This window comes from Cervus elaphus, chromosome 23, assembly GCF_910594005.1.
Source record: "Cervus elaphus chromosome 23, mCerEla1.1, whole genome shotgun sequence".
NCBI classification, from domain to species: domain Eukaryota; kingdom Metazoa; phylum Chordata; class Mammalia; order Artiodactyla; family Cervidae; genus Cervus; species Cervus elaphus.
In genome coordinates this window covers 31,833,994-31,852,935 of record NC_057837.1, presented here as the reverse complement: position 1 = coordinate 31,852,935, position 18,942 = coordinate 31,833,994, and the positions used below count along the sequence as shown (strand labels likewise).

At 39.6% G+C, this 18,942-nt stretch overlaps 2 protein-coding genes across 5 annotated transcripts in view; one reads left to right on the top strand and one right to left on the bottom strand.

Moving 5' to 3' along the window:
- CUBN (cubilin) overlaps window positions 1-18,942 on the top strand; it is a 279,652-nt gene that overhangs the window by 84,877 nt on the left and 175,833 nt on the right. For all 4 annotated transcript variants that reach the window (XM_043882924.1, XM_043882921.1, XM_043882920.1 and 1 more), the window contains 5 exons: window positions 3,808-4,000; window positions 5,310-5,470; window positions 5,902-6,083; window positions 6,994-7,150; window positions 9,007-9,194. In XM_043882924.1, coding sequence (XP_043738859.1) covers window positions 3,808-4,000; window positions 5,310-5,470; window positions 5,902-6,083; window positions 6,994-7,150; window positions 9,007-9,194 — 881 coding nt within the window. The remainder of the gene's footprint in view (window positions 1-3,807; window positions 4,001-5,309; window positions 5,471-5,901; window positions 6,084-6,993; window positions 7,151-9,006; window positions 9,195-18,942) is intronic.
- Window positions 7,212-7,676, bottom strand: LOC122681182 (cytochrome c oxidase subunit 7A2, mitochondrial-like). The gene has a single exon (XM_043882927.1). It carries the CDS (start codon window positions 7,606-7,608, stop codon window positions 7,357-7,359), a length of 252 nt encoding a protein of 83 aa, XP_043738862.1. The 5' UTR covers window positions 7,609-7,676; the 3' UTR covers window positions 7,212-7,356.

Below are 18,942 nucleotides of genomic sequence, written 5' to 3'. Positions count from 1 at the left end.
TTTATCTTAAGATCGGGAAGTGTAAATCATCCAGATTTTTCAAAATTGTTTTGGTTATCCTAGGCTTTTTATACTTCCATATACAATTTTAGAATTATCTTTTCAATTTGAACTGAAGCAAAAAAAAAAAAAACAAATAAAAATATAAACTTGTTGGGAATTTGATTAAGATTGGATTGAGTATATAGATGAATCTTAGGACAAAGGACATCTTACAATGAGTCTTCCAATCCATTATCACATTTACTTCTCTATTTATTCAAATCTTTTGAAATATTTCAGCTATGTTTTAAAGTTTTCACTGTAGAATTTTTGTTTCTTCCCATTAAATTTTCTGTCAAGTGCTTTATGCTTTTTATGCAGTTGAAAATGGTATTTAAAATTTTATTTTCCAGTTATTTGAATAGTATCTGAAAATTACATTGATTTTTGAATAATTATCTTATATCCTATAACCTTATTAAACTCAGTTATTAGTTCCAGTATCTTTTAGTAGATTTCTTAGTGTATTTTACTAAGGCAATTTTATAGGCAATTGATCATATCTGTAGGGACAGTTTTATTTTTTCCTTTTCATTATCTGTTTGTCTCTCTCTCTCTTTGCCTTTTGCCATAACTGGGACCTTCTGTAACATTGAATAGAAAGAGTGAGATTGGACCTACTGGCCTTGCTATTTATTTTGACAGGAAAGCACTTAGTCCTTTACTACCCAAGTGTGATGTTAAGTTTGAGTTTTTCTTAGATGCCCTTCTTCTATTGCTACTTTCCTGTCTTCTCTTTGGTTTACAGAATATTTTTAGTATTCCATTTTATGTCCTTATTTGGCTTTTTAATGGTATCTCTTTTTGTGTTTTCTCAAGGCCTAGCAATATGAATTCTGAATTAAATTCTTAAAGCTATCTGAATGTGGTGTGGTCAGTGAGTCTGTGGTCAGTCTGTAAGTTCATCAGCTCAAGGAGACTGTTTCACAGCCTGTATTTAATGTTCATTTGGTCCATGAACTTTTATCTTAGTCATACTCCTTACTGGGTCTGGAAATATACCACCTCTTCACACACAGCCCTGCTCCTGCTTTCCCCTGCTTTATCTCTGCCTTTTCCCTCCTCCTTCCCTTCTTCCCTCCTCCTTCCCCTTTTCCCTCCCTCCCTTTCTTTGGACCTTCCTTCCTTTTCTTCCTTTCATTATTCTTTGGCCCTTGAAGAGACATCTTGGCAGACTATAGAAAAGTATGTAACATGCATCCCTGAAGTAAATTAAGTCTTGATTACTTGCGTTTAAAATCAAATAACCAACTATGTGGTATGGATGTTAGTCGCTCAGTTGTGTCCAACTCTTCGTGACCCCGTGAACTGTAGCCCGCCAGGCTTCTCTGTCCATGGAATTCTCCAGGCAAGAATACTGGAGTGGGTTGCCATTCCCTTCTCCAGAGGGACTTCCCAACGCAGGGATCAAACCCTGGTCTCCTGCATTGCAGGCAGGTTCTTTACCATCTGAGCTACAGGGAAGTCCATGGTACTATGTGGTAAATGAACTATGTGGTAAATGCCTGTTATTCTGAGGGCTGTACATGATAGGAGAACCCGTGATGTTTTCTGTGCATCTCTGTGCCAGTGATTCCTTTTTTCTTTTTGGAGTATGGTTATACAGCAGCAACTTGGGAAAACAGCACACCTAACTACCCTCATTTTCTTTTTTTATTCATCATAAAGTGTAATAGTTTATTTTCCTCCAAAACCTGCCCATCAGGGACTCGTGTCTACTCTGGGATCCTAGATTTATGTTATTACCAGATACAGTTGAAAATATATTGAAACCAGATTTTCTTTTGGAAATGTCTCAGACTTGGAGGGCATAGGAGATTCAGTGGGTTGGTCAGTGACTAAAGAGCATGAAGAAAGAGATGAATAGATCAAATTGAAAGTGGTAAAGTAGAAAAGTTAGTAGTTATTTAGGAAATAAAATTATCCTATCTAAAATGTTTATATGAATGATCTCATTTATTCCTCATATTTATGCTCTGCCTTTCTTACACTTCTCTGTTCCATTTTAGAGTGTAGTCATGATCACTACTGAGCACATACTATGTTCAGTTCAGTTCAGTTCAGTTGTCGCTCAGTCATGTCTGACTCTTTGCGACTCCATGGACTGCAGCATGCCAGGCCTCCCTGTTCATCACCAACTCTCAGAGTCTACTCAAACACATGTCCATTGAGTCAGTGATGCCATCCAACCATCTCATCCTCTGTCATCCCCTTCTCCTCCTGCCTTCAATCCTTCCCAGCATCAGGGTCTTTCCAAATGAGTCAGTTCTTCACATCAGGTGGCCAAAGTATTGGAGTTTCAGCTTCAACATCAGTCCTTTCAATGAACACTCAGGACTAATCTCCTTTAGGATGGACTGGTTGGGTCTCCTTGCAGTCCAAGGGACTCTCAAGAGTTTTCTCCGACACCACAGTTCAAAAGGATCAATTCTTCAGTGCTCAGTTTTCTTTAGAGTCCAACTCTCACATCCATACATGACCACTGGAAAAACTATAGCCTTGACTAAATGGACCTTTGTTGGCAAAGTAACGTCTCTGCTTGTTAATATGCTATCTAGGTTGGTCATAACTTTTCTTCCAAGGAGCAACCATCTTTTAATTTCATGGCTGTAGTCACCATCTGCAGTGATTTTGGAGCCCCCCCAAAATAAACTCTCTCACTGTTTCCCCATCTATTTGCCATGAAGTGATGGGACCAGATGCCATGATCTTCGTTTTCTGAATGTTGAGCTTTAAGCCAACTTTTTCACTCTCCTCTTTCACTTTCATCAAGAGGCTCTTTAGTTCTTCACTTTCTGCCATAAGGGTGGTATCATCTGCATATCTGAGGTTATTGATATTTTTACCGGCAAGCTTGACTCCAGCTTGTGCTTCCTCCAGCCCAGCGTTTCTCATGATGTACTCTGCATATAAGTTAAATAAGCAGGGTGACAACATACAGCCTTGACGTACTCCTTTTCCTATTTGGAACCAGTCTGTTGTTCCATGTCCAGTTCTAACTGTTGCTTCTTGACCTGCATACAGATTTCTCAGCAGGTAGGTCAGGTGGTCTGGTATTCCTATCTCTTTAAGAATTTTCCACAGTTTATTGTGATCCACACAGTCAAAGGCTTTGGCATAGTCAATAAAGCATGAACAATACCATGTTCAAGTCCTTTAATTGTATTATCTCTGACCCTTGGGTGTATACTCAAAAATAGTTACATCTCCATTTTCAAGATAAGGCTCAGAATGGTGAAGCAACTTGCCTAAGGTTGTACAGCTTGCTGGTATCTGAACTGGGCATTGATTCAGGGTCATTCCCATCCCTGGGTCTCATCTCCTATTCATCCCCATGTGGCTGAGTACCAGCTTTGTCATTTCTCATAAATGCATGCTTTGACAAAAACCATTTTGAAAGAAAGTTTGAGAGAACTGAATTATCACTAAGCCTTCCCCTGTGATTTCTGTAGGTAAGCCTTGTTTTTAATGTTTATGATAATTTGCACAGATTAGAAAAAATTAAAGTACTTCCAAGAACCAAAAAGTTGTGATTATATGTAACTACTTCCACCATATAGCTTAGGTTTACTATTAGTAATTCATTTTGCCTTTGAGATTTTGAAAACTTTGTTTTGAAAGGAAGTCATTCTTTGAACATCCCAGAATGGCATATTGAAAATCAAATATATTAGCATAAATTAATGAAGTGTATATAACTAAATGTCTTATAAATGTATTGTCTTATAAATTATTTTTCCTCTTGGGATCTGCTTCTTTTTACAGCATGCTTGAATGACTATACAAAAGAATCTGGGACTTTCACTTCTCCAAACTTCCCCCATTTTTACCCCAACAACTTGGAATGCATTTATAGGATCACAGTGGAAAGCGGCCAACAGATTGCATTACACTTCACAAACTTCTCCTTGGAGGAGGCCATTGGTAGTACATGTGTAGCAGATTATGTGGAAATCAGGTAAGCACTTTTATTTCATCATAATCTTGTTTTCTCTTATTTATTTTCACTTTTAATTTTTCTTGGAAAGGATGAGAAAAAAATATAGAAAATTTTCTGTGAAGTTCCTTTTTGTGCTCTTTCTTACAAGATATAAAGTTTGTCATTTGGAACCTGACTTAACAGTAGGAAAACAGAAAGGCTTGTGAATTTCAGTGCAAGGCTTTTTTCTTTAATTCTTTAGTGCTTTGAAAGAATGGGTTTTTAAGTTATATTTGCAGTAAAGGTGAGTTAAGGTATATATTAATATCTCCCCAGATCGTTATAGTTTTTTACTTGCTAAGTCATGTTCGACTCTTTTGCGACCCCATGGACTATAGCCTACCAAGCGTCTGTGTCCATGGGATTTCCAAATTGTTGCATTGAGTTAAATTAGACTAATAATTTGTTGCACATCTGTGTTAAAGTTTTTATTTGGCATTTCAAAAGGCTAGAATCTTATATTATTTTATAATAAATTTAGTTCTCTGATGTAAAGTAAGCTACTTAAACAATAAATCACAATTCTCTGATTCTGGGAAAGACTGACGGCAGGAGGAAAAGGGGGTGACAGAGGATGAGATGTTTGAATGGCATCCCCAACTCGGTGCACATGAGTTTGAGCAGACATAGTGAAGGACAGGGAAGCCCGGCATGCTGCAGTTCACGGGGATGCAAAGAATCAGATGTGACTTAGCGATTGAACACCACCACCATATAATGCTAAAATAAGATGATTTTCTTAATTATCAGCAATCATTGGTGAATGAATCTTTTTTAGGCTTGGAAAATACAGATTATAAACTATAGATAGTAAACTAGATTTAAGACCCCAAAAGTTCTTAAGGAAGGAAGTATTTTTAAAACTATGCATAACTATGTCAAACATATTACATTTTGAAAACTTTCAAATTAGAAAAACATTCAAGTTTCTCTGTAAAATTAAGCCACATTTGTTTATATTGTTAATAATTTTTGTTTCTTTATCTTTTGTTCTATGACACATTTGCCAGATGCTTTATTTGAAAGGGAGAAGATTAAGTACTTTTTCTCCATATGTAATTGGTTATACAAAATGTCATGTCAACAATAAATGATGGTGATTCTATATTGCTATTCACATGCTATTTAATAAAGTGAAAAACTGAAAACTTGCCATTGTTATTAGAATATTTTTGAGAGAGGTTGACTAACAAATGGATCTGTTTTTGATCTCAAAGTTAATTAGTGTTAAATGTTTATGTTATAACCTAATAACCTAATAAATGATCACACCTATATTTTGTCACAGGAATGGAGGCTATGAAAGTTCACCACTCCTGGGGCAATACTGTGGCTCAAATTCACCTCCAAGAATCATCTCCCATAGTAACAAGTTGTGGTTAAAATTTAAGAGTGACTTCTTCGGCTCTGGGCCTGGATTCTCGGCTTACTGGGATGGGTCCTTAACAGGTAAGTGGCCAAGACGTGTCCTTTACTGGAGAGTCCAACCTGATTGGATTTTTCATTCTTGGATTATTGTGCTCTCACCTGTTTTTTTTTTCCTAGCTGTATTTTGTCAGTACTATTTGTCATAAACTTCAACATTGTGAATATTTCTGAATTAACCTTAGCTGTTTTGTTTTTGTTTTTATTTTCGAAGGACATAGTAAGGGAAAATGTCACATTCCCTGGTGTAGTTCATCAAGCTGGTCATCTTGGTTGGGAAAAGGAAAGTATATTGATGTGAATTGAAATTTTAGGCCAACTAGTCTTTGGTGGTGCAGGGTTGTTTTGCAGCTTGGTTTTTAAGGGGAGTGACGGTAGCACCAGTTTGATACAGACAAGAGAATTCAGTTTTACAGAAAGAAAAGACTGTGTGTTATCCCATCTTTCTCCCGCAGGCTGTGGGGGCAATCTCACCACGTCCACCGGCACGTTCACGTCCCCCAACTACCCGATGCCCTACTACCACAGCTCCGAGTGCTTCTGGCGGCTGAAGGCCAGCCACGGCAGCCCGTTCCTGCTGGAGTTTGAGGACTTCCATTTGGAGTATCATCCAAACTGTAGTCAAGACTATCTGGCTGTATGTATGAAGTTTCACTTGTCACTTTCACTGCTCCCATCTTGTCTGGTACACATCGATGCATCATTTTTTTATTTCTGAGATTCAGGAAAAGGGAACATTTAAACAATATCCACATTAAAAATTTAAACAAAATAAAATATTAAAAGAAAATTTGATGAAAATACCTTTCTAAGTACAGCATATGTTAACGAATGACTTGGTATACTAAGTCTTTAAAATATATTGAATATAGACTGTTAAGATATGGTTAAAAATCTCCTGAAAGGGGTTATGAGATTTATCATAGTTATTATCTACATGATTTCTATATATGTATTGAAAACTAACAATCTAGAGGACTGTATCAAAGGTTGAATTAAAGAAAACTGAAGTCAATAAAGTAGGGCTATTTACAGTACCAGTAAGTCACTGTCTCCATTAAATAACCATCTAAATAAAAAATGTGTTAAAGTGTCATAAATGATAAACTATGAAATAAAAAAGCAAGGTAGACTACTGAGAATAGCTATGGTCTCCAAAACATGTAATAATCCTTTATTTTCAATCAGGCTAGGTTCTCTCCCTTACTCCTATACATAGCCACAGCTTGAGTACATAGCTCAAGTTTATAGACATTTAAATACAATTTTACAAGATATTTTGATTCAGGGCTCTTCTTTTGTTATATCATTTTGTATTTCTTCCCCACTTCTCAAGAATTGCAGAGTCATTTAGATAATGTTTACAGCCATAATCATCTGACATTTAAAATATTTTCTTGGAACTTCCTTGGTGGTGTAGTGATTAAGACTCTGCACTTCCATTGCAGGGGGCACAAGTTTGATCCCTGGTCAGGGAGCTAAGATCTTGCATGCCTTGTGGCATGACCAAAAAACAAACAAACAAACAATACAATGTTTTCTTAAAGGTATATGATGGGTCAAGTACCAGCTCTCATCTGCTAACTCAGCTTTGTGGAAATGATATACCACCTGTCATCCGTTCCAGTGGAGACAGCGTGTCTTTACAACTGAGAACAGATGAAGGCCAGCAAGGAGGTGGCTTCCTGGTTAAATACCAGCAGAGTAAGTGTGTGTACTGGTTGCTCAGTGACTGTAGTGGGTCTTCAGTCTCTCTCTCTTTTTGTCATGGTAAAGACTGCTTTATTGGTGGCAGCTAGTACAAGTCAATAAATATTGATCCCCAAAGAACTCAGTTATGTATCAGATTACTGGTCCACAGAGAGACGAATGGAATTAAACCAACTGATGGCCGGGAGGATAAACTGAAGTCAATCCTGCTTCTTGGGAAATGAAGCCACAGCCAGTTCATACATGGCATATGCCGTCCCACCAACTGTAAGAATCATGGTGGCTCTGTACAGGAGGACATCAGCCATCCCACCCTTTAGATGCACTGGAATTCCATCATCCTCCTGAAACAGCTTTTGTTTCTCTGGAACCTTATTTTCAAACTGCCTGCGTGAAGCAGTACTTATGGTCCTCTTAGCAATCTGACGGAGAGCCAGAAGATTCCGCAGCATCTTGGCTCAGTTACTGCTCACCAACCGTGGCAACTGACCACCAGCAATGAGAACTTCACACGCCAGAACCGGAACTACCTTCTCTTCAGTCTCTTGAATGAAGCAAATTGAAAGAAGTGTAACCCATTAGTGTGAGCAAATGAATAAATCTTAGCTCCTTATGAAAAAATTTAACTCTGTTTGATGGAGAAATGCTTACACATTGTGTATAATGTCATGTAACTAACACATGTGGTAAGTTCAGAAACCTGGAAGAAGAATTTGCTGAGACAGTCACAATTTAGATAGTCACAATATAAAGATTGGTGTAATTGGTTAGCAGTTAATGGGTTTTCATTTGAATTAAACATGGCAGTCTTCTAATTGGGACATTATTCCACTGTACGTAGTTATCCAACCCTTTTGTTTTTGTCGTCTGTCTCAAAAGGTAGTTAAATTTTATTGAGGGAAACTGTAGACCTCAATGATTACAAATGGTGTCCCAGTCACCTGTCAAGAAGCAGTGTAGGAGAAATGCATCTACAAACCACATTTTTTAGAGACAATTTTTCAATATATTTATTTTCCCATTCTCTTTTATTACACATCATACAGTATGAAAAAGACTGGAGAAAAGGCATGCCTAGGCCTCATTCAAGTCATTAAGTTTGGTGGAATTTGGCAGTGGCTCCCAAGATTAGCCATATGTAGAAGTGCCTAGTATGGTTGTGTTGAAAACTCAGCTAAAGAAAATGCCACCATCGGATTTAAGACTTTTTCTCCAAAATTTAATGTTTTTGTTTCTTCTTCAAATCTTTTACATTGCTTCTATTCAATTGAATCTTCCTGATGACTAACTAGAGGAATAAAAGAGTCTTTATAATGAATTTCATGCTGACTTTTGAATGTTGAACAAAGCCATGTTGTTAATAATTTTTAGCACTCACATAGGACTTTGTGTTTCTAAACTGTTGAATTTAAAGGTCAAGATTTCTGTCTCTTCCAAATGCTAAAGTTAGAAAAACAGAAGCATAAAATGTTTAATACACTTTTCTAAACAAACAAATTAGACTGATGTGTGAGTCAGGCTACACTATTCTGCTCTGTACCAATTCATAGGAACATGATGCCAATTTTAACACAGGCAATTTTCATGACACTTTAAAGTTTAAGAATTCATTTAAATATTATTTCACATTTGTTCTAAATGGAGACCATTTCCATATAAAAATGCTGCACCAACTACCTGTGTATGTATGCATTTATGTGTATTTATGTGTGTGCGTGTGTGTGTGTTTGTGTATGCACATATATATGTTTCTTTTTAACATAGATGTTTTCCTATAGAAAAATCACACACATCTTGGGGCAATTATGATACGTATGATAGTGGTTAACAGTCATTGTTATTTTTCCCAGCATGTGATAACGTGGTGATTGTGAATCAAACCTATGGCATCTTAGAGAGTATACATTATCCAAATCCCTATCCTGTCAACCAGCGTTGCAACTGGACCATCCAAGCAACAACTGGAAACACTGTGAATTATACATTTTTAGCATTTGAATTGGAATATTACACAAACTGCTCCACTGACTATTTAGAGGTATGTATTCTGAAGCTAAATAATCACTGCATTTTCTGTTCAAGTTAGCAAGCCAAGGTAAGTTACCATGCTTTGCAGAACCAAACCATTCACCATGTCCTATATGTCTGTAATATGCTAACTATACATGGTATTTGAACAGATGTGTTTCATGTCTATTTCATTGCATCATCTTAATAATAAGGGTATTTAATCCATTAAATTATATACACAAGTAACTCTCTGTGTTTTAAGGTTTCAGTGTAACTTCTGGACTGAGTAACCTCATCTTACCTAAATAATGTACAAGTACAAGAACAACTTCTGGTTTTTGTTGGTTATTTTTTGTTTGTTCTTATTTATAAAGAGAGATCAGAAAGTATTTAAATACCTTGACTTTAATACCTAATTAAGCTGATACTGGGAATCATGATTTTGATTCTTGTGTTTTATTTTTAAACCTGAGTTCATTTCAGTTATTTTTTCTCTTTGTAAAATGAAAGTTGCTGGAAAATTAGGTACCTCCAAATAGAAGGTAATCCGCTACTTTTATAATAAGATATTTTATTTACCAAAGCTTTTTTACTGATTTGAATATGCAACTTTGTGGAGGTATAGATTGAAAAGTTAGGTGGTTACTTATCTTACTTTATTAATGTAATTATATAACCATATATAAAATTATATATTTTATAAGCCATTATATTAATTTAGGATGTTAGTTTCCACTTTCATAAAACAATTTTACTCAGACTGTTTACATATATTTTGACATCTAGTTTTCATCATTAATAAAATCACTTTTGAGTCACTTAACATATCATCTTTATCTCCATCTCCATGCTAGCATATGATACTTCTAATCCACATATAATGTTTTCACTAGAGATCTTTTCTAAGAGGCCAGTCCCCACTCTGATAACATTAAGACATTTCCTGTATCCCTTCTATCCACAACTTAATAATTGAGTGTCGTTCTCTTTAAGATGGACAGTGATTTTTGGAAGTCTTGCTTGCAAAGACTTTCGCCATCCAGTGTGTGTAACTTTCAGGACATAGTCCCGGGGAGGTGGGGGGTGGGGGTGGGCGGTGGGAATCACAGAAAAAGCCTTTATCTTTGTAAAAGTGTTTTAACCCTCTTTTTAAGCAATTCTTTAAAAAAAAAAAGCTAGCATTGATGGAGGTCATTTGAGATTATCTTATCTTTTCCAAATAGCACTTTTGTTTTTCAAAGCAAAGCAGAGAAAGCTTCCTATACTTTGAGAGACTTTGTGAGGTGCTAGATATTAATATATGGATTCCTTGCCTTTGAAGGATATTTTTGGGTGTTAAAAAAAATCTTGCTTTGTATTTAGAAAAGCTCAATATTAGAGAATTAATAACCATAGTGTTTACCCATCAGAAAGTTATATTTACTAGTAGTCAAAGAAAACATGAGACAACATGAAACAAACATTAAAAAAGCACAAACTTGACAGAAATTTTAAAATCCCCTTTCCTTGATCTGTGGGCTTCCCTGGTAGCTCAGCTGGTAAAGAATCTACCTGCAGTGCAGGAGACCCTAGTTTGATTCCTGGGTCAGGAAGATTTGCTGGAGAAGGGATAGGCTATCCACTCCAGTATTCTTAGGATTCCCTGGTGGCCCCGATGGTCAAGAATCCACCTGTGGTATGGGAGACCTGGGTTCAGTCCCTGGGTTGGGAAGATCTCCTGGATTCAGTCCCTGGGTTGGGAAGATCTCCTGGAGAAGGGAACAGCTACACACTCCAGTATTCTTACCTAGAGAATTCCGTGGACAGAGGAGCCTGGCAGGCTACAGGCCATTGGGTTGCAAAGAGTCAGACATGACTCAGTGATTTTCACTTCACTTTACTTTTGTGATCTAGTGCTTAGGTGGTCTTTACAAGCTTGACAATGGCATATTTGTCTCATTCCATTTACCTGGAGTGATCACCTTCTTTTCTTCACATGGTGAGATTTTTTTCATTCTTTAGGAAAAAATACAAGCTTCTTTCAAAGTCACTTGTTCATACCACAGACACAGCAGTTTGTCATATCATATTTTTACCATGTGTGATTGTGCCCACATGCCCTACTGGACTGTAAGCTTTTTGAAGGTGAGAACTGTCTCCAGCTAACTTTGTAACCCAGGCCCTGATTATAGAATTGGGGTCTTATGGGAGTTCAGTAAGTTCAGGTTAAACTGAACATCACAGCCATATTTTAGCATCAGCTGAAAGATAAGCTATAAGAAAGAACTGAATTCCAAACTGGCCTTTTTGTGTAATCTCTACACATTCACTACAATTCCACCACTTTAAGCACATACCAAAATAGAATTCATGGGTGTGCATAGTATTGCATGTTTACCAATCTGCTGGGCGCCTTATTTGATAAAAGCACAATGCAGAGAGCGGGGCGAACAGGAAGTTTTTGAACTGGGCTTTAAGGACAGCTTTGGCAGAAAGAGTGGGAGCAAATGAGATGAAACCTTTCCAGGTGGACCAGACTCCACCTCTTTGGACTTACTTGAGGGTGAAATGGTAACAAAAAGGCCCATCGGATAATTTTTGGAGGTGTTAGAAAACTTGTTCCAACAACAGCAGAGCCGCTCCACAGATGATGTTACAGACCGGCCATGTATCTTGTGCAACATTGATGGTGAAAGCCACAAAAATACAGAATGAGAACCAGAAGTTCAGCTAAGCCTTCCAAAGAATGACACTGTTGCCAGAGGGAGGAGATGTTTTCCATTTCTGTAAGCCAAGGGGCAAGACCAAAGCAATCGCTACAATGGCTGGTTTATGATGGAAATTCTAAAAGCACAAATGATCATTAATGGAGAGAAAAGCCACAAACATAGAAAACTAGCTTCCATTATTTTATAACTTCTAGTTCAAGGGTTTTTTTCAAGTGACTTAGCCAAGTTCAAAGTGAGTGGCTGTGACTGCATCCAGAATTGAGTTATTTTCAATTAACAGAACTGAAACTATGCAAGAACTTGATTAGGTACTGGTCGGACACTGTGCCCAGCCTTGCTGAGACGTGTGGGTTGGTAAAGATCCCACTGGAAAACAAATCCATCCTCTATTCCTTTGTCCTCTGGGTGAAATGAAAGGACTCAGATTTGGAAATAAAATACTTAGTGGGAGGAAGGGTCATTTGCTTAAAGGAGTAAGGCTGTGTTGCCCCTGCAGTTTTAGGAAGTCAATCTTAGGATTCTTTTTGTGTTTTATTACTTGGTTTCGCTTTTTCAGTTTTATTTTGAGGCTGAGACTGTATCTGGAAGAAGAAATTTTTCAAATCAGTATTGAAAATACAAACAAAAGTAATGGATTTGGGAAAAATCAGCACAGAAATGTACAGGAAATCCAGTGCCTGTGCTGGTTCTGGGAGCCTGTGGGTGGGGAGCCAAGGATGGAGGAAAACCAAGAGGTTTTTGTGTCATGGAAGCTGAGGGAAGGGCCTAGGACAGAAGGTGACAGTGATAAGCAAGGAGGGATGCTCTCAAGGGTCCAGAAAGGTCAGCTCTCACGGGATCCCCTCCTCTTAGTGCCCTCTGGTATGTCACTGTCTCTCCAAATGTGGTCCAGGATTGGATTCAGTTCTCCTACTAACTTGGTGTTGGACTGTATTATCTGGTTTGTGTGTTCTAGTGTTGTAGGCTGAGGTTGAATAGGTTTGTTGTTAGCCACGTCGTGGTGTTAGATGATATTAAACACTTGTGGTCTCCAGGTCATTTTTACATGAAAGGCAATGACTTCATAGCCAAACAGGATATTATTTCTAGTAAGGTATACTGGACTATTTTGCCTCAGAATTTCATCTCATGATGATTCCTCTAAATCCTCTGGTCTTTAGAGCATTATTTATTTGCATGTAGACTCATTGGCCTGTGACTTCTTAAAAAATATTTGATAAAATATCAGAAAGATGCTTCCTGTTTCAAGTATTCTAAAATGATAGGTTTCTTGGGTTAAAACGCTTCTGTTATTGAACACTTTTGGGAAAGCACCATTCAAACAACTTGGTAATAATAACAGCTTGTATTTGTCAAACGCATTACTTACTAGATAATTCTTGCAGCAACAGTGTGATGTAGGAAATATTGTTATCTCATTTGACAGGTGAGGAAACTGAGACAAAGGCAGGTTGTCCACAGTCACATAGATTTTATTACCAGAGCCAGGCTTTCCACCAGGCACTGTGGCTCCAGGCCAGTGCCCCAAGCCACAGCACCACACACACTCCGCGTGTGTTCTCTTTCAGAATTATCATTCTCAGAGGTGACACGAGGGAGTTTCCATAGAACTCCCAAGTTGATCACTTTAGTGACCGTGTCACCAAGAGAAATTCATGCTATTTAGCGTGACCTTTGCTTAGGGAAGCAGTGATCATTTATTATATCTTTGCTTCATACTGACAACTTATGTTCAGGGACCAATGTAGAATTTTCCCCCAAATTACCATCCATCTTACTCATCTGTGAGATTCCAAAATAAATCTTTCCCACATTTTGGAAGTTAAGACATTTTCCCTTCTGACCTCTGGCACCCTCCTATGTTCCCTCTTCTGCCTCATACTCTTGGTTGTAGATACACACTCAAACTGACCCATGGGGAAAAGACTAGTGTTTGTGAATGGCTCTTACCCTAGGAAAGTGAAAAAGAAGCCTCATGACACATGGGATCAACTGAAAAGCTGGGAGAGGACAGGGACCAAGAAGGCTCAGGAGTGGCTCCCTTCTTCTTCTTTCTTCTGACTTCCTTGTTTCTTGCTATGAACATAGACTGTGGTCTCATTTTTCATCTCAAAAGCTTCCTCTGAGTTTCTGCAATTTCACAGATTTAACTTAAATAAGGGTAACCCAGCCACAACACTGCAAAATCAGGTGGACCTCGGGTGCTTACAAACAACTAGACTTTCCCCTGGTGACAGGTTATATCTGTCGCCGGTGCTCATCTCTTTGAGTCTGGCAACAAGGCATGGATCTAGCTGTCAATGGATAAGTGCCCCTCTGTTCAGTATGACCAGCTCTGACCAGGGACAGCAAGGTCTAGCCCTCTGGCCCGAGTTGCTCATAGTTCACATCTGTGGACGGAGGCAAAACCTTTCAGCAGGGACATACATGGGTTCTGCCGGCGTGCTAAAGCCTTTTGTTCTCTTTTTTGGCTGTGACCTGCGGCTTGGGTGATCTTAGTTCCTTAACTAGGCATTGACCCTGGGCTGTCAAGAGTGAAAGTGTGGAGTCCTGGCCACTGGACCACCAGGGAGTTCCCCTGAAGTGTGGTTTGAATTGCCCATGAAGTGAGCAAGATTACACAGTTTGTTCTGTAGTGACCATACCTCTCAGGACTACATGGTGTAATGCACTTAAGCATGGGAAAATTCTTTTAAAGGCACTGACAGTCTTATCCTCTAAATTTTCTCCCAGTTTCTTCACCCAGTTTCAAAATCATAAGAGTTATCTTTCTACTTCACCTTCTTCATGTTACACTGTCTTCTCTAAGCATTGGTCCAACTCACATTTTCGTCTTTCTTTTGCCCCAATCATAGCTTAAAAAACTGTGCCATATCCCAAAGTTTAGCTAATTTGTATGTGTGCTTATGGGATGGTCAGAAAGCTACCATGTAGGTCCGTGAGTTTTTTCTTAGACTGAGTTCTTCAGAGGGTTTCCCTTTTCTTACCCACCCAACCCCCAAATTATTCGACTTTGTGGACAGAGTTTAATTTTTTTTTTAGAGTATGTCTTTTTTTCTTGAATTTCCCTTCCTTTTTCTATTGAATTTCTTTTTTCTTTCATTAATTTTTTAATTAAAAAAATTTTTTTGGTCCATGTGCTCATATCTCCTTTCAGAATCTCTCTCCCTAAAGCCTCATGCCCATGACTGACATGGCATCACAGACTCGGAGGAAATGGATCACTCTCTCCTAATGGCTTGTTCATTTCTACAGTCACAACCACGTCTCTGCTGGTCAGGATTAGTTCAGGAGAGCATGTCTCTTCACTCAACACTCTCTGACAGAGCACAGAATACAAAGAATTCAGCAAACAGCAAGACACCTGAGAGATGTCCACATAGACATCTGACCTTTGCCATCCCTGGTGTCTTTTTGCTCCACTAGTGTTGATATCTTTCTTTTGTTAAAAAAAACAAAAACAAAACCTTCTACTGAGGAAGAAGGTGATGTGGAGGATAAAGCCCTCATAACTGGCTACTAAATCTGGCTTCATTCCAGAATCATATAGGTAACTTGTTTTAAAAATATATTCATAGACCCTAGACCCCACCCCAGCCCCACTCAGTCAAAATCCCCAGGGATCCCAATAGAGCAAATCCTGCATTAGCCTCAGTTTAACAGCTGGGGCCACTGTCTGCAGCCCACTTCCATCACGCCAGCACATTTCATCCTCACTTCAAAGCTCTCTCCTGGGAAGTCGTAAGGATTATAATAGGTGTCTTCTTAGCATATACCTTCAAGGGCTGTTCTGTGTTTCTCTTTCAATAGGGCTTGCTTTTTCACTGCTACAGCCAAAGCTGTACAGAGTCAGGCATACATTATATGCTTTGATTCACTAAGGCTCACTGATACTATTATATTTATCTCAGTCCATTAAAATGTCAGATTCACTTTACAGTGTGTGAATTCTGATTCTAAACTTCCTCCCAACCTTCTTTATTTGGCACCTTTGCCACTATCATCTTCCATTACATCATTTCAACATTCTTTCTAATGCCTTCCCTTTCCACTTATGTCCATTTCAGGTCTTCTCAATTATGTCAGTGACTTCTGTCAAATGTATTTCCCTGTAGCCTTTATAAGATTCACTTCATCCCTTGCCAAATCCTCTTTGTGATGTCATCTTCTTCCCCAGATGTTTATATCATTGCTTTTTGCACCTCCATGTCCTCCTTGCAGTGACAAAATAGTGCGCTGCTGATGAAAAGCATCCTTGAGAACGTCACTGATGTCCCTCAGCCTTCCAGTCCTACACTCATGTTTTCCAGGTTTGCAGCCTGAGCAGTATTTTCTGTAACTACAACTCCGCAGCATCAGGCCCACGTGCCTGATGTAATTATAATTAGTTAAGGAATACTGTGGGCTTTCCAGGTGGCTCAGAGGTAAAGAATCTGCCTGTCAGTGCAGGAGACACAGGAGACATGGGTTCAATCCCTGGGTCAGGAAGATCCTCTGGAAATGGTAACTTGCTCCAGTGTTGTTGCCTGGGAAATTCCATGGACAGAGGAGCCTGGTGGGCTAGTCCGTGGGGTCACAAAGAGTTGAAGACAACGGAGCAACTGAGCACAGAAAAGAATACTAGCTGTTTTAGGAGAACTCAGAGATGCTCAGACGCTCAGTACAACACAAGTTTGCTTCTCAGTCCCGTTAGAGACCAATTCAGGTGCTCCTCTGCTTCCATATAGTGGTTCAGGAATGCAGACAAAGGGGAGTTGCATTTGGGGAAGCCACATAGCTCTCTCTGTCACACACGTTGATGGATGTCTTATAAATAAAGAGATCAATGTTCTCATAAATTTGAGAAATTCTGAATCAGACAATGCAACAGGATCTGTTTTGTTCTGTTTTTGCTGTAGTACTTCCTCAGGCTTTTACTGCCCTAAATATGCATTGGTCACTTATTTATCCACTCATTCAGTCACTCAAATATATTTTAGACACATAGGCTGTGGAAATACAACTGTTTTAGCATCAGTTTTCCTTGTTTTCATGGAGCAGACAGATGTTAATCAATTTATTATTACTACTGTTGTTGTTTAGTCACTAAGTCATGTCTGCCTCTTTGAGACCCCATGGACTATAGCCCGCCAGGCTCTTCTGCCATGGGATTCTCCAGGCAAAATATACTGAAGTGGATACTGACGTTCTCCTTCAGAGGATTTTCCCAATCCAGGGATTGAACCTGCGTCTCTTGCATTGGCAGGCAGATTCTTTACCACCAGGGAAGCCCTTAGTCAGTTTGCAACAGTATACAAATTTAGTCACAAGTTGTGTTAAATGCTATCAGGGATATTATCCGGGAGTCCTGAGGAAGAGTAAATGGACAAGGTGTTGCAGAGCTGGAGGCTTCAGTAAGGGAAGTTGTGGTTGAGGACCTGTCAAAGGCAAACAGAGCCAGACACTTTAAAGTGGAAAGGACAGGTTTCAATCAGTAATCAGCTCTTGCAAGAGGGAAGCAGGTCCAGCATGAACTGAACTCAACTTCAGCTTGTACAGAGATGACCAGGTGTTTCAAACGGAGAATGAGGGAGTTGGGAGGGAACCAGCGGGGCCTCGGGCAGAGTCAGGGAAATGGGAAATTACCGAGGATTGGACAGGGGAGTGTGATGAAGCCACTGTGTGTGTGTCTGGCGGCAGTAAGGATTCTCTCTTCCCACAGAGACTGGGAAACAAGGGCCCTGTCCTTCCTGGTGGTTTCATTTCACAGGAATGAGTTTTAGATTTTAAGAAAGATGCTCTGAGTTGTAGGAGACACATACATATCTCAAAAGGACAAGAGACGGATTCATAATTATAAGCCCTTTTTAGTAAGTGCTCCAAAAAAGGGTAGTCAGGGGCCTGGAACAGGTGTTGGTTGGAACAAATAGTAAACCCTTTAGGTGGCCTTGAACTTTCTCAGGCAGGCTCCTTAAGTGGGGCTCTGGGGCCATCCGGAGTACGTGACCTTGAGCTGTCAGAAACTATGTTAGTGTTTAAATCTTTTAATTTGAGAAGAATACGTGGATGAAATCGTTTGTGCTGAGACTCTGTAATCTTTATAAAGGCCAAGGTTGAGGCTTAGTTGGGAGGAAGGCTCCAAGGAGCCTGGCTCCAGTGGGGTTGAGAAGAACCTCTGTCAGAACTGAAAGTCACAGCGGGGCTGAGGCCGAGAGTGAGGCTCCCAGGGGGCAGGGGCCTGTAGGTTAGAGCCCTTGCACGCATGTGCAGAATTTTGGTGGCCGTCTAAGAGTAGCAAAAGATCTTTCCAGAGTGTGAGCAGAGAGACAGCATGCTGGATTGGCACTTCGGAAGACTCTGGCTCAGAGAATGAATGGGAGGGAGGTAAGGGGAACTCTGGAGGTTCAGGAAGTGGATTGCTGCTGTCCAGGTGAGGGGTGGTGGGTTCCTGCCAGGGCCATGGAGGGAGAACCTAACAGAGGGTTTGAGAGCACCTGGAGGTGAAATAGGTGAAATTGGCAGAACTGGGTGAACACTGCATCCAGTGTGGGTGGTAACACAGCGTGGAAAAGAAAGATTTCTGGATGTAGCCTGATGGCATTGCAGGCGAGGGCACCCCAGCTCCACCTCCGCCCCCTCCTCCCTCTTTCCTCCACCCCATCCTCCCTTCCCCCTTTCCCCTCCCCACCCCAAGAGGCCAGTGCCTCCCCTAGGAAGAAGCCCTCTGGGGGCACCCCAGGCAGCGTTCTGTCTTTGCCTAGAATTCTTATTAACATCTATTGGCCACTCCTAATTCACAGAACATTCTTAGGGAAACATTATTCTAGAGATGTTTTCTTTTTTTCTTTCTACTTTTATTTTCATGTTGCTGCTGCTGCTAAGTTGCTTTAGTTTTGTCCAACTCTGTGCGACCCCACAGACCGCATCCCACCAGGTTCCCCCATCCCTGGGATTCTTCAGGCAAGAACACTGGAGTGGGTTGCCATTTCCTTCTCTAACAAAGAAGCAAAATGTTTAAGTTCATGAGAAATGAGGAAATTCTCCTTCACATCTAAGATGTCTCTTTTGAGAATTGCAGTAATCATAACT

Bases quoted from the DNA above. Each gene is read 5' to 3' on its own strand.
- LOC122681182 (XM_043882927.1), bottom strand. From the start codon at position 7,608: ATGCTGCGGAATCTTCTGGCTCTCCGTCAGATTGCTAAGAGGACCATA.